The sequence below is a fragment of the Typopeltis vanoorti genome, chromosome 20, assembly GCF_054136105.1.
Source record: "Typopeltis vanoorti isolate ZY-2024b chromosome 20, IOZ_Tvanoo_1.0, whole genome shotgun sequence".
Classification (NCBI taxonomy): domain Eukaryota; kingdom Metazoa; phylum Arthropoda; class Arachnida; order Uropygi; family Thelyphonidae; genus Typopeltis; species Typopeltis vanoorti.
Genome location: NC_143568.1, coordinates 105275088 through 105290732, shown reverse-complemented (window position 1 = coordinate 105290732; position 15645 = coordinate 105275088). Strand labels below are relative to the sequence as shown.

At 36.2% G+C, this 15645-nt stretch overlaps 1 protein-coding gene across 2 annotated transcripts in view; it reads left to right on the top strand.

Moving 5' to 3' along the window:
- The window catches only part of LOC150095747 (sn-1-specific diacylglycerol lipase ABHD11-like), a 41239-nt gene extending 34461 nt beyond the window's left edge, over positions 1 to 6778 (top strand). For both annotated transcript variants that reach the window (XM_090409899.1, XM_090409898.1), the window contains one exon: positions 6536 to 6778. In XM_090409899.1, the coding sequence (XP_090266025.1) occupies positions 6536 to 6668 (133 nt within the window). In that variant the 3' untranslated portion in view covers positions 6669 to 6778. The remainder of the gene's footprint in view (positions 1 to 6535) is intronic.
- The last annotated feature ends 8867 nt before the right edge of the window (positions 6779 to 15645 follow it).

Below are 15645 nucleotides of genomic sequence, written 5' to 3'. Positions count from 1 at the left end.
CTTGGATCAGTGCCATGGCATGTACAACTGCAAGGGCTGGATGTCGATAGAACATGGGAAGTGGTCAAGGAGCATTTACAGGAGGTAATGGCTGATTGTATACCTAGGGTCCGAATAGTAAAACAAGTAGGGGTTAAATGGATGAATAACACCATTAAGCTTGAGCTGCAAAAAAAGAAACAACTGTGGAGGGAATTTGAAGAAAGGGGTGACCTGCAGGCACACGAACGGTATAAAGTGCAGGCCAGAAAGGTAACGAGTGTGGTAAAAAAAAAGCAAAAGCGGATTATAAAAGGAAACTAGCTTTGCAAGCAAAAGAGAATCCCAAACAGTTCTTTCAATATGCTGCAAGCAAGGAAAAAACTGTACACGGCAAAATGATTTTAAGGAATGACGATGGTAAGGAGGTCACTGAATCAGTCGATATAGTGGAGTTACTGAGCGTGCACTTTGCAAAAGCATATCATCCAGGTGGTGACATTGAAAAAATGAAGGAACCATTAGTTTATACGGGAATAGTGATGAATGAAGTGGAGGTGACTAGTCTATTACAGAACCTTAATGTGAACACATCTGTGGGATTGGATGCTATACCGTCACGGGTCTTGCGTGAAGCGGCTAAAGAATTATCAGTGCCCTTGACCATGTTGTTTAATCTGAGTCTCAGGTCTGGTTTAGTCCCGAAGGTGTGGAAAGAGGGGAAAATAGTTTCACTGCATAAAGGAGGAGTCAAGACTACGGTTGCAAATTACCGACCGATCAGCATATCAGGAGTCGTTGTCAAGGTCTTAGAGAAAGTAGTCAAGGGAAAAATACAGGAATGGATTGATGAAAACGAGATACTGTACAGGGGACAGCGTGGCTTTGTGAAGGGTAGATCATGCTTCAGTAATTTGCTCAAGTTTTATAACAAGGTGACGGCTGAACTGGATAAGGGAAATGGGTTTACAGTGATACTGTTGGACCTGGCAAAGGCGTTTGACAGGATACCACATGGAATACTAATCCGTAAACTACAACATATGGGAATGGATATAGGATTGGTGAGATGGATAGCTGGTTGGTTGATGGAGAGATATCAAAGAGTAGTTTATTCAGGAGTAGAGTCCAAAAGACGGCCTGTGACTAGTGGTGTGCCGCAGGGTTCTGTTCTTGGACCACTGCTGTTTAATCTGTTCATTAACGATATAGGGAAGGATCTAAGTGGAACAATTCATTTGTTCGCTGATGATGCAAAGTTGGGCAGGGCAATAGTGAATGCAGAAGATGTCAAAGTCTTGCAGGATGACTTAGATAGATTGGAGTTCTGGGCCAAGGAGAATGGATGTCAATTTAATGTGACAAAATGTAAGGTTATGCATTTTGGGGTGAAAAGATTAGCAGCAGTATACCACATTGGTGGAACTGTACTCCAAGAGATTGATGAGGCCAGGGACTTGGGAGTGTTGGTGGATAGGGAGATGAAGTTTAGGGGGCACATTGCAAAAGTAGCTAAATCAGCTCATCGACTCACTTGGTTGTTGAAAAATACCTTGACGAGCAGAAACAAGCAAGTTATTGTACCTCTGTACCGAGCCTTGATAAGACCTCATCTCGACTACTGTGCCCAGATTTGGTCACCTCGGTTCCTTCTTGATGGGGAGGAGGTGGAGAGGATCCAGAGGCGAGTGACTAAGATGATAACAGGTCTGTGGAATGAACCATATGAGAACAGGTTGAAGATTTATGGGTTGCAGAAACTAGTTCATAGGCAGAGGAGGGGAGATATGATTGAGACATTCAAATTGCTAAAGGGATTCTATAGGATTAATTCAGAGGATATTTTTGAGATCAGGACTGGTGGTGGGAGAACTGGGGGACACCTATGGAAGCTGGGCAAGAGTGTGGTTAGCAGGGGTGTTAGAGCTGGGTTCTTTACTTTTAGAGTGGTAAATGAGTGGAATAAGCTGCCAGAGTCTGTTGTGGGTGCTATCACGGTGAACGAGTTCAAGACAAGGTATGATAGATACTGGGAGAATGTAATCGCATAGTTGTGTGGACATGATGTTTAGGACCTCCCTCGATGAGTCTAAGGACTCCTGGAGTCACTCAAAATAATAATAATAATAATCATACAATCTGCAAAATTCAGTACATCGTAACAGTTTCCCATATGGGCAAAAAGTAATGAAGTATTTATCATCATCAAATTCCTGACATTTACACTCAAGGGGTGTACAGGATATCATAGTCCTACATGAAAAATTTACATCATTACTAACTTCCTACCTACAATTTTCTACCAAATCAATCTGTTAGCTGTCAAAGCTATAACATTGATCTTATATTTCTATCTTCTAAGGCACTTTTTACCGTATCAAATTGATACGTTAAAAAGTGCCTGCCAGAGAAAACTTGTTTTGCTAATCTTTCCTCTCCCATTCTGTTTAAGTGACCATACCTCCTGGATGCTAACAATGTCAAGTTCTTTCCTAATATCCTTGTTTTTAATATGATATTGCCATTGATGCCATCTGTTCAAGCCCCTAATCTTTCTCAGGACTCTCATATCTGCAGTCTCTAGTCTTTGGTCTCAAGTGTTTTACTTCTGACCCAGCTCTCAGATCTATAAGTTAAAATTGGTTTGAACACTGTCTTGTATACAGCTAATTTAGTGTTTTGACTAATTTCTCTCTTATTCCATATAAATTTATTCAGTTGACTTCCTACCATACCAGCTTTGTTGATTCTGTTGTCTATTTCCATATTTAATTTACTATCTTCACTGAAAATCGTGCCTAAGTAGCTGAAATGGTTTACTTGTTCTATATATTCTCCATTCATAGTGCAGCTGATATTTTCAACAATTCTGCCTATTTTCATTATCTTTTTCTTGTTATTGCTGACCTTCATATTATATCTATCACAACAGTTATTCAATTTAGTCAGGGAATCTTGTAACGGATTTATTTAGAAATATAACATCATCCGCATAATACAAGGAGCTGACATTAACATCTCCAATTCTGATATCATGTTTAATACCACTTTCCTTCATAATGTAATCCATATAGATAATGAATAACAGAGGTGATAATGTACATCCTTTCTGACACCAGCTTTAACATTAAACCATTTCTCTGTATTTCCTTCAATTCTGACTGCTGACTTACAACTCAAATAAAGACTAAGTATTGCTTGATATAATGCCCCATTGACACTATATAACTGTAGTGTTTTGAATAGCTTCTCTCTTGGCACCTTGCCATATGCTTTTTCCAGATCTACAAAACTTAAATACAGATCTTTGTTATATTCCCATAACTTCTCAACTATTTGTCGTAAAGTGAATATATGATCCTGACAGCCTCTATTTGGCCCGATTCCAGCTTGTTCCTCTCCAAGCTTCTCTTCCACAATCCGTCTCAAACAATAATGTGCATAGAGGGTGACAGTGGTGCTCTTCATGGTGATTCCTGTTGTTAATACTGATGGGTAGATAGGGTTGTGTGCCAAAATCTGTTGAAAAGCAAACTGTCGGTTCTGTTGCAGTTAACGGGAAGCGGCACAAGTTAACTTGTCCCACTTCCAGGAACAGTCTCTCTGATTTGAACCAGGATTTGTAAAGTAATCTGACTTTCTTCCATCTTATGAAGTGGTCTCTCTCTATGATGACATTTTGAGATAGTCTGCTTTTTTGGTTATCCATTCCAGATGTATTTTTTGTGTTCTTTTGACATGAATTCTGATTAATTGATGACCTTCCCTCGTATAGATTCATTCCAGTCACTCTCTCATAGATGTTTTATTTCTGTTGTGTGTGTGTGTTTCTTTTGTTGGTGTTTACATAATTGTTCAGCTGAAATGGCTGTTCTTTTCTTCCAGAATTATACGAACATATAGAAACTGCTGATTAGCATCCATCTACTGATAATCCCCTCCCTCCCTCTTCCTTGCAAATTCACTCCAATCATTTGCTTAAATTGTTCTATTTCTGCCTTATTTCTCTCCTGTAGGTATATAAAATGATAGTTCTACTGAGCTTTCTATAATCATTTCCCTGCTTTCTTCGATTACTGTCAGAGTACATGCAACTGCTGGTTAACGTTCAATTACTATCCAGCTTCACACCTGCCAAACTGACTTCCTCCTCTTTTGTTCCATCTACCTCTTTTCTTTTGAACAGCCTCCCTCATTCTGTCTTTATCAAAGATAGAATGGATATTCAACTTTTTTTGGAAAGCTGTTCAACATATTCCCTCTTTCTCCCTAACTTCGTGCACACACATGGCAGTGATTTGCCTAGGTTTGATATATACAGGGTATTCCAAAAATTTATACATCTTATCAACCCATAACTCTATAATGTGTTTTCTTTTTCAGGTAAAAATTGGCCTTAGAAATGATTGATTATTGACTAATTTAAGTTTGAACAATGGAAATTTTGTACTCAATTAGTATTGGAAATGTGAAAACATATTTGATAAATGAAGTCCAGAGACAATGGAGAAATAAATGTCAAATGGAACTTCCACTATGAATTACAATTTTGCATATCCACAATAATTTTGAAACTTGAAACTTAAACATTAAAGATACCAAGAAATTATATACTTGGTTTAATCCTTTTCCAAGTGTAAGCAAACAAAGTTTGCACCTGAAATATTACCAGGAGTGGGGCAACTCATATATAGAAGCTAATGATTTCACATCGCTTGCCTTAGTATCCCATAATGCAAATCCCTACAGATATGTATAATGCTATGCATTATGGGAAGGGTCACAGGCCGGTTTCGACCTTTATTGAGGTTTCACCAGTGGAGCCAGACCCAGAAGTGATAACAAGATTGAAGTAATGCAGAAGTCATTTTCATATACAAGTTGCCAAAAGATGTCACACCTTATTATTAAAATACTCTGGATTAGAGATAGTTGTAGGAAGTTTTCCACTTGGGTATACTATAAATTAAAGATACCAAAAAATTATATACTTGTTTTAATCCTTTTCCAAGTGTAAGCAAACAAAGTTTGTGCCTGAAATATAATCAGGACTAGGACAACTCACAAGACAGGCAGGTTTTAGGCTAGGTAGAGGAACTAGAGACCAAATAGCAAACATTAGATGAATTATGGAAAGAATAAGAAAATTTCAGAAGAAAGTAGTCATCTGTTTTATTGATTATGGGAAAGCTTTTGATTGTGTAGATCACAGCAGCGTGTGGATTGTAATGAGATCATGGGAATATACCTGAGCATCTAATTATCTTGATAAGAGAGCTGTATGACAACCAAGAAGCTTCAGTAAAAACAGGCTTTGGAGAAACAGACAATGTTCGAGTGGAAAAATGGGTGCAGCAAAGTTGCATACAGTCTCCCTATCTTTCTAATATTCATAATGAATCTATTATGAGAATGGCTGACTTAGACAAATATCCAGCTGGAAATAAGATTAATGACAGGAAAATAAATAATTTAAGATATGTAAATGATACAACCCTCATAGCAGAAACTAAGGACAATCTGCAGCAGCTGATTCTATTAAGACTGAAAGTAACAAAGCCAGACTTAATTTAAACATCAGCAAAATAAAAGTGATAGCTTCTGGCAATTTAATTGAATTTATAATAGAGGGAGATAAAATAGAAATCATTGAAAGTTTTACTGGATCCCAGTAAAGGTTATTTACTGGGATCCAGAATCAAAAATGATGATAAATGTGAAGATGAAATTAAAAGAAGGATAGTCATGAGAAAAAAAGCTATATTAAACCTGACAAAAATTATGAAAGATAGAGGTTTGTGTAAGGCCACAAAACTTAGAATTGTCAAAGCAATGGTATTTCCAGTAGTGATGTATGGATGCATAAGCTGGAATTATTATGGAAAAATTATTAAGGAGAAAGACAAAAAGTGAATTGATTCATTTAAATTATGGATGTGGAGGAGACTATTAAGAATTACATGGACTTCAAGATTAACCAATAAGAAGGTTTCACCTCCAAGGACAAGAACAGAATTGTCCTTGGAGGTGATGTTTGCTAAACAGAAATTGATGTACTTTGGATACACATTATGAGAACTGATTAATCATTAAAAAAGGCAGTATATTGGGGAAGATTGAAGGAATGAGAAGAAGAAGAAGAGGAAGACCACAAAAGAGTTTGATGGACAACCCAAAAGAACTTAAAATTGCTGAAAGAAAGGACAAGAGGCCGAGTGGGATGGAGAGCCTTTGTTCACAAGATCAGCATCATAAACAACTGGATGGCACATAACAACAACAGCAATGTATCACATGCTATGCATTTTATCATTTTCATTCTATTCATACAAGTTGCTTAGGGTTTTGTGCATATAGTGCTAGCTCTGAATGCCAAGTTATGAAAGTTACAAATCTTGCTAGTTTAATGAAATGCTTGTGTTTTTTTCAAACTATACCTTTAATAATTCTGTTAAAGCTAATATTAATTTGTAATATATTTCAGTATTTTTTATTATGCATATTCAAAAACTTAATGTTTAAAATATACATGACTTTTAATATTATACTTGTGCAGAAAGCAAGACCATCCTATTATACACAGATACTTTCCTAATGCAGAAATAATCTATATCAAAGGAGCAGGCCACTGGGTGCATGCTGACAAGCCTGCAGAATTTTTAGAAACTGTAACAAACTTCATAGTATGAAATTTGTTTAATTAGAGTGTGCATCTTTCATGATGTAATAATTGTAAAATGTTACTATCCCGCAGAATATAAAAAAATAAAATGTGTGTATATATATATAGAAACATCAATAAAATCATCTTTAAGGAAAAATCCAGTGTTCTTGAATTTTTTGGTAAGTGATATCACAAATGTATTGTATTGCCATTACCTTTCTCAACAACAACAAAAAATAAAGTTTTCCTTCACTTTGAATAATTTTCAAATAACTTTCCATCTACACTATTTTATTTATCAGTTTCTAATCATTTCTGTGTGTATGAAATCAGATGTTGCTATAAGCATGTTCTAATCTCATCTTAGTAGATAGTAACTGAGTTATTAATATAGTACCTTATTACAGTGAGAGGTAACCTTGCACTGAATGTTTTGTGCCGAATGTGGCATTCTAGTGCTGAAGTGAATCCTGGATTCACAGAATGTCATAAAACACAGGAAACACAAATATCGAGTGTTCTCTCGATATTTGCAAGGGATATTCCAAGACTTGCCACAAATAATGAAAATCTACAAATAATTGATGTCTACTCCCTGATTATTCCCTTCTCAGAAAAACATTTTTTTTTAAAAGTAAATGTAAACTCAGTTCAGTGGCTTATTTCTTCAACAGTATTTTTTTAAAGAATGTTTTCCTCCTATGAAGTAAGAGACTGCAAAGCAAGGGATCACTGTACTTGCTGCTTATATCTCACTATAAGTAGAAATTAGCAGAAATTAATAAAAGAATTTAGCTTTGATTATTGTAGGTATCACTCATGCTTCTTCAGAAGAATTATACTAATTGGATATTTTATCGATCATCAGAGATAGCGTTACCTATCCATCTCTGGCTTTAAAAAGCAAGTAGAGAGATTTCAAGGAAGTGTGAATGTGTACATGCACACATCCACATGATTTTAACATATGGGTTACAAACAATGAAATTAGAGTGAAATAGTAGTCTGTAAAGGAGCATATTGGAACACAGTGCATTGAATCCTTTTGCTGATGGCATGTATCAACAGAGTTCCTCACTATTTTTTAATTAATTAATTTATTTTTTTCTAATTAACAAAATTCTCTCAGCTACAGGTACAATAGGTACTGGAACACTTGAAGAATGGGAGAAAAGTCACCTAATCCAGTGGATCTCAGTTCCATTCATTCCATGCCAGTGACATTGCCAGCATATAGCAACAGCAGAATGAATCGTGTGATAATGGGAATGCTTTCTTGGCACATGTTAAGTTCCTGTGATACTTCCTAAATGCCAGTAATGTGCATCCTTTCATGCTTATAGCTTATCCATGTAGTAATATTTACTCCTAGCAGGATAATACACTTCATTACAAGGAACAGATCATTCAGAATGGTTTCAGAAGGATGAGACTGACTTTGCTATATTTTATTTGCCTGCTTAGTGATCTCAACTCATTGGATCATCTGTGGGATAAAGTGGAAAGAACTGTTTGTGTTAAAGATTTTCTGCAGTCCAGTCTGAATAAACTTTGGGGTGCATTCAAGTCATTGTGAGCCAGCATCCTGTGGAACACTTTAGTCCTCTCATAGAACTCATGACATGATCAGTTGGGACCAACCCTTTCATAGCACTTCCCTGGTGCAATTGGAAGAATGATAATACACTGTGCCATTTGATTGGAAAAGGCTGGAGTTCGATTCTTGTTGTCATGATGAGAGGAATCTTTATATGGGCTTTTTCAGTTGTTAGGTGAGTTGCTGAGCTCTGAAGACCACATTCCCCAAATCTGCCTGCATATACAATATTCTGAAGGCTTGAGACAGTCTTAGTTATCACCTCTGCACTCTCTCTCTCAAATGTTTCCAGATTGCCAATATACCAAGTAACAATATCTGAAATAGTAACAATATCATCCAGAGACTTAATTAGTGCCTTATACAATGGAACCATCATTTCCTTATTCATATAAATACATGTCATCATTCTTTGAATTATAGCAGCAGTTTCTGTGTAACCCTTACAACTTTTGTTATGTCCCCTGATCTCATATGGAGGTAGTAGGGTTTTTTCTTCCAGAAACTTAGGTTTTTCTTCCTACATACAGGCAAATCAGCCATCAGAACACATGCAATTTACAGATAAAAAATACTGTGTTTGGTGGTGATGGGCAGTAGATGGTGTTGATGGTAGTTGTGTGTAGTGGGAGAATTGAATAGTAGAGGAAGCAGTGAGGTGTGTATGTGTAGTATTGAGTGTCCTCCTGCAATGAGAGTCCTTGGAGATAACACGTAATAATAATAATAATAATAATACTTAAAACTACCAGACTGGTTGGCAAAGTGAATAGCATCTCCAATCTCTTGGCCAACCAGTCAGGCCAAAGAGGCTATGGGTTCATATCTTACTATGATATGGATGTTGATTAAAGTTGTTAAGTGATAGATGATTTTCATTACCTGGTGTGAGACCACATCCTACTTCTGGGAGGTCTGAAGTGGCTTGAAAATATTCTATATGCAGAAGAACCAGATTATATACTACCAAGAGCTCAATGAGTAAATCAGAACTTAACTAAAGTTCTTTACTCATTGATAATAGAGCACTAGGTAAAGAGTTGCAGAGTTTTTATTTCTATGGAAAAAAACTGAAAAAAGAAAAAAAAGTCATTAGCAACAATAATGCTTCCTACATTGTTCCAGTGTAGGAAGTTAAGTTAAAGAACAGACACATGTTGCTTTTGTGCATCCTTGTACTCAGATAATCTTTCTACTGCAACAACATTTTATGATAAAAAGGAAGTACTAGAACTTGACTGATCAGTAAAGAGTCATAATCTCAGTGGGGCACATTTGCGATGACCTGGAAATCAGTGCTGGAGGTGTCCTGACATAAACTGATGTGCCTAGACGAGCAAAAGTGTGACATAAAAATAGGATCCATAATCTTTTGCTGTGTGCTGCAAAGGTTCTCTGAAATAACATTCGCAGTATTCATTTGAACATAGTGCATAAAGCTGTGGCAAACCCAAACTTATTTTTGACCACAGCAACTATTTTATCTTGCCTCAAAGACATTCAATATTGGGACACCAGCCACCCACTCTGACATTGCATTTCACTTATTCACTACTTGCCATTCAAAAATTCTCCTTTCACTTACTGACATGACCTTTGTTACAGTTTCTAAGGATAACCTCATGTACTTACATTACTCATTATCCTGTGCAATAATTTTCCTATAACTCCTTGATAGGCTCCTCTTACTCCTATCTGCTGAGCACTGAAGACCACATTCCTTCAATATGCCTGCATATACAATATTCTGAAGTCCTGAGACAGTCTTAGTTATCACCTCTACACTCTCTCTCAAATGTTTCCAGATTGCCAATATACCAAGTAACAATATCTGTGCACAAACATCCAGAGACCTAATTAGTGCCTTATACAATGGAACCATCATCTCCTTATTCATATAAATACATGTCATCATTCTTTGCATTATAGCAGCAGTTTGCTGTGTAACCCTTACAACTTTTGTGATGTTCCCTGAACTTCATTTTTCTGTTCACTCATCTACCCTGTTATCTCTCTACCTCCTGAAGCATTGCTCCTCTAATATGATAAATCTCATTCCATCTTCTCTCTCCAGAGTACACGACTTTACACTTAGTAACAATGAAGTGACATCTCCATTCTTCAGTCCAAAGTGCCAATCTATTCACATCATCTTGCAGCAACACCACCTCTGCACTTTTTGACTTTGCTCTTCTTAATTTAGCATCATCATCAGCAAAATATTGAATATCTCTTCTCAAACCTTGAACTATTAAACAATAAGTATATAAACAATATTAATAGTTATTAAACAAACTAAATAGTTTTCCCAGAACAGAACCCTGTGGCACCCCACTCATCTTCCTTTTTTGGGGGACCTTGCTCACACCATACATTATTAAAAAATGCAACCAAGTTACTAACAAATACATGCCACTTTCTTAAAAGATTTCCATTCTTATCAAACCAGGTTTGTATTCTGTTTCTAACCAGCCTCTCTAACATCTTCATGATTACAGGTGATAGACATACTGGTCTGTATTTAGGATGCTTTGACTTGGATTGTCTATTTTCTTCTTCTTCACCAATAAAACAAATGGGTGTATGATTGGAGAGAAAATGTTATCTTTAGTGTCTGTGGTTGTAAATAAGAATAGGATTGTGAATACAAAGCATAGGGTTAATTATGGACCTACGAGGTGTATATCGTTTATGTATACTAATTCCAGGATTATGAGGAACAAGGATGAGGAATTTTTAACATTGGTTAGTTCCTATTGGCTGAAAGTTATTGGCATTAGTGAGACGTTGACTAAGGGTGATATAATTATTGATCAGATTGTTTGCAGTCCAATAGAAATCAGTAAAATGGAAAACGGTGCTTTTGAAGCTGTTTGTTGTGAGATGCAAGCTAATGCAACAAAGTATTTGGTTAGCTGCTGCTATAGGCAATGCAAAGGATGTTGTGGGTGATATGTATCAGTAAATAAGTACAAGGCGGGTAATTATTATGGACAACTTTAATTATGGGGATATATAGATATCAAGGAGGAAAGGTCATATGGGCAGAAGGAAATGGAATTTAAGAATTTTTGCAGCTTCGAGATAATTATCTAAGGCAGCATGTAATAGAAAGCACAAAGGTATAGAGAGTGTTGGACCTTGTGATTACGTCCAAGGATTTGTGTATAATTAAGATGGATATATTACTGCCAGTCGGTGAGAGCAATCATTCAGTTTTGACCTGAGAGTTGGCTAAGCACGTGGAATTTTCAGTAAAGAAGGGTTTCATGTGGAATTATAAGGCTGGAAATGAGAAACTTGGAAAAATACTTGGAGCGGTATCATGAGAGGATATGCTCCAAGGAAAGAATGTTAATAGTGCATGGGAAGTAGTAAAAGGGTGCTTATAGGAACAAGTAACTAACTTGTAATTTGTTAAGAGCATTAATAAACTGGGAATTAAATGGATGAGTTACAGCATTAAGCAGGAGTTAAAATCAAGCCCATAAGCAGTAAAAGCACAGGCCAGAAAGGTGACCGGTATGATAAGGAAGGCAAAACCAGAGTATGAGAGGTTGATTAGCCAAATTGGCTAAGAGTAATCCGAAAGAGTTCTTTCAGTATGTGGCAAGCAAAAGAAGGAATGAACAACAGTATAATGATTTTGGAGAATGCAGATGGTACAGAAGTGACTGAAGCAGACAAACTAGTTGATTATTGAATAATAATTTTGCAAGTGTCAGAGATTAATGTGGAAGTAAGGATAGAGGGAGTAAAGGTACATAGAATCTTACACAATCTGAATGTCAATATGGCTATGGGATTGGATGGGACATCAGCTCATGTATTGCGAGAATGTGCTAGGTAATTCATATCTAACAAAAAAAAAAAAAAAAAAAAAATCTGGTGATGCTAAAAAATTTATGCAGTTGCTTCACAAAGACAGCCCTTTCTATGGCATGTTCCATGACTTATGGGCTACCCTGTACGTTGTGTTGGGTAATTTTCTTATGTTTATTAATTAGCTCAAATAAATCAGATAAAGATAAAGACTGCTTGTAATATGTGCTGACTTTAACTGTATATCTTATTCTTATCATGCAAGGTTCATCATAGAAAGTGAAGTATAAATTAAACGATATTGATAGCAACAGAAAGAAAAATTAAGTATAGGGTGCTTTGACTACATTGTTTAATCTGAGCCTCAGCTCGTGCAGAAGAGTCCCAAGGGAATGAAAAGAAGTCAAAATAGTTTCATTGCATAAAGGTGGTTCCAAGACAGAAGTAGCTAATTATATACCAATCAGTATATCTGGAGTAGTGGTCAAAGTATTGGGGAAGTTGATTAAAGACGAAATTCAGGACTGGGTGGATAGGAATAGAATATTGTATGGGAGCAGCATGGTTTTGTAAAGGGTAGGTCATGCTTCAGTAACTTACTTTCTATAATAAGGTGACAGCTGAATTGGATAAAGGTAATGGCTATGTTGTTATACTGTTGCACTTTGCAAAGGTATTTCATAGGATACCACATGGAATCCTAATACATAAGTTACATCAAATAGGTATAGATTAGAAGTTGGTGTTGTGGATAAGAGTCATTGATGGAGAGTTATTACACAGTAGTTTATGGGGTGCACAGTCCTTAGAAGACCTGTGATTAATGGCATGCCACAAGGTTCTCCACTTGGACCAGTACTATTTAATTTGTTCATTAATGATATAGGAAATGAAGGGAAATATGCAGATGATGCGAAATTAGATAAAGCAATAGTCAGCAAAGATGATGTTGATATCTTACAGGATGATTTAAATAGACTGGAAGTATGGGCAAAGGAAAACGGATGCCAGTTTAGTATGTGGCAAAGTATAAGGTTACGCATTTTGGAGCATAAAGATTACCAGCTGTGTACCATATTGATGGGACTGTACTCCAAGAACTTGAAGCCAGGGATATAAGGGGTTGGTGGATAGGGAGTTGAAATTCAGAGGACATATTGCAGAAGTGGCTAAACCAGCTGATGGGATTACCTTGTTAGTAAGGAACACCCTGACATGCAGAGGTAAGCAAGTTATTAATATTCCACTTTATAAGGCTTGGATAAGGCCTCACCCAGATTACTGCACACATGTTTGGTTGCTTGGGTTTCTTGGAGATGTGAATGAGGTGGAATGGATTCAGAGACAGGTAACTAATACTTAAGTCAGGACTGTATGATACTTTATGTGAGGAGAGATTGAAGATTTATGAGTAACAAGCTGGTTGATTGGCATATAAGGAGAGTTATTATAGAGACATATAGATTGCTTGATGGCAGGCCGAGCCTCCTGGGTGTGCCACTGATCGAACCTGCAGAACTTCTTTGATACAAGGGTGGTAGATTAACTTCATCATTGGTGCAGTGTAACCACTTTGTTTATTAGACGATTGTGGTAGCCAAAAACCAGGTTTGTTTTGAAATCCATATTGGTTTACTTATTTATTAGCACATTCTTCAGCATGCAGTAATAAGAGCGATGGTTTTATAATTATATCGGACAACGTACATAAACCTGGTATTTTTCTATTTTCAACAATATGTTAAATAAAAAAACCTATTCGGCAAATCTGCCTTTAGATTGTAAATTGAACCGAATTTAGCAGTAATGTCGTTGGAGACCCTGGGTAAGATGAAGAAAAATCTTACAAACATTGTTCTTGTAGGGAGTGTTACTAGACAAAAAGGGATATTACCAAAATACACAATTTGCAAAAGAGTGGAATGAAATTCTCCAAGTGTATGCCTTCCATCCATCCTTTCATAATTTCAACGAACATGAGTCGATGCTGTATGGCAATATCGCACGCATTCTTATAAAAATAAAGAGCAACTAGAGAATGATAAATGTGATTCATTTTCAGTATAATCTCTCCAATACTCAATACAACGTTTATATATATATATATATATATATATATTATGTATGTATTATGTATGTATATATATATATATATATTATGTATGTATAGTTCATACAAATTTTTCAATATAAGTCCACTATTATAGAACTGTTGTGTCCCATTTTACGATTTTTATTCTACTTTATAATTTCTGCTTATCTATGTTCAACTATTACCTACGCACGAGATATCACCAAAATTTTTTACTAATACTTAAGTTATTTCTCCCCTTAGTACCCCTAATGTTTGTATTTATACTGCACCGGGATATTTAGTTTAAGATATTATATGCAAAAACAAGGAGAAAGAACTCAAATATGTCTGAAAGTGTAACTATGTTGCAGTCGTGACACTTTATCTCGTTTCTTAACATTAATTTCCCACGTGATTTAGGCTCGCAATTTTTCAAGTGGTGCATTGGACAGCAATTTCAGACAACTCTTTTATCATTGAACAAAGGTTTATTAAATTCCTTAACATGGTACAAGTCAATTATAGAGATTACTCAATTTAATGCTAAACTAAATACTTACAAACTAACATTGGCTTAATACAAGTAATTAGGCTATGATCCTATATTGAGTATTACAATCATGCTGCCTTAACAATTCAACACATAAATTCACTTGACATGGACAAATAAGATTAATTCACACTATTTAACTATTCAAATTTAAGTAGATTAACTAAACCTTTTCTGCACTAACACACGACTATGACATTTTAACTTTCCAATACATTACAATAGACATGCAAAATTCTCAGGACACTTAATTTTTCACATAACATTAACACTAGCCAGCTTACTTTTAATATATTCTATCAGATTCTAAAGTCCTAGTATAAATTTTCCTTGGTCACTTCAACAGTTCCGTATTAGAATAATGACACTTATCACAGACAAATTTTAGTTAACATTAGACATATTTTACAGTACCTTTCTTTCTTGGGTTTTTCATATGGGCCTTTACCTTCTTCTGATTGAACTATCTTGATATAACCTCACCGATGATCTGCTACTCCTACGTTCTTTTTGGAATTGAACTAGGCTTACGCTGGCTTAACTTTTTGTAACTCAGGACACTTTTTGGATCATCTAATCGTCTGTGCTACTTGCCACGTGGACATCGATCTCTTTACCTCTTTCTGTTTTTCATGGTTGTCACTGAAGTTGGAACACAAAAAATATGCTTTCTTTTCCTCAACTTTATGGCATTCTTTGCTTCTCACATAGGAAATACGGAATCGAAATCCCGCTCACTTTCGTTTTCGTGTTGTGGCGTGGAGATATAACCCCTATTTCGCCACTCAGGAAAGCACCGTGAAATCCCTACGAAAGAGCTCGCGAAGGACTCCCTTGGAACAGGATCAAAACCAAAACCAAAAAAGCCTCGTGGGGGGGGGTTCCCAACCCTTTTATACCTGTTCTCCTAAGGCACTTTCTAACTTCTTTTCTCTGCCCCTACTTGTTTTTACTTCACT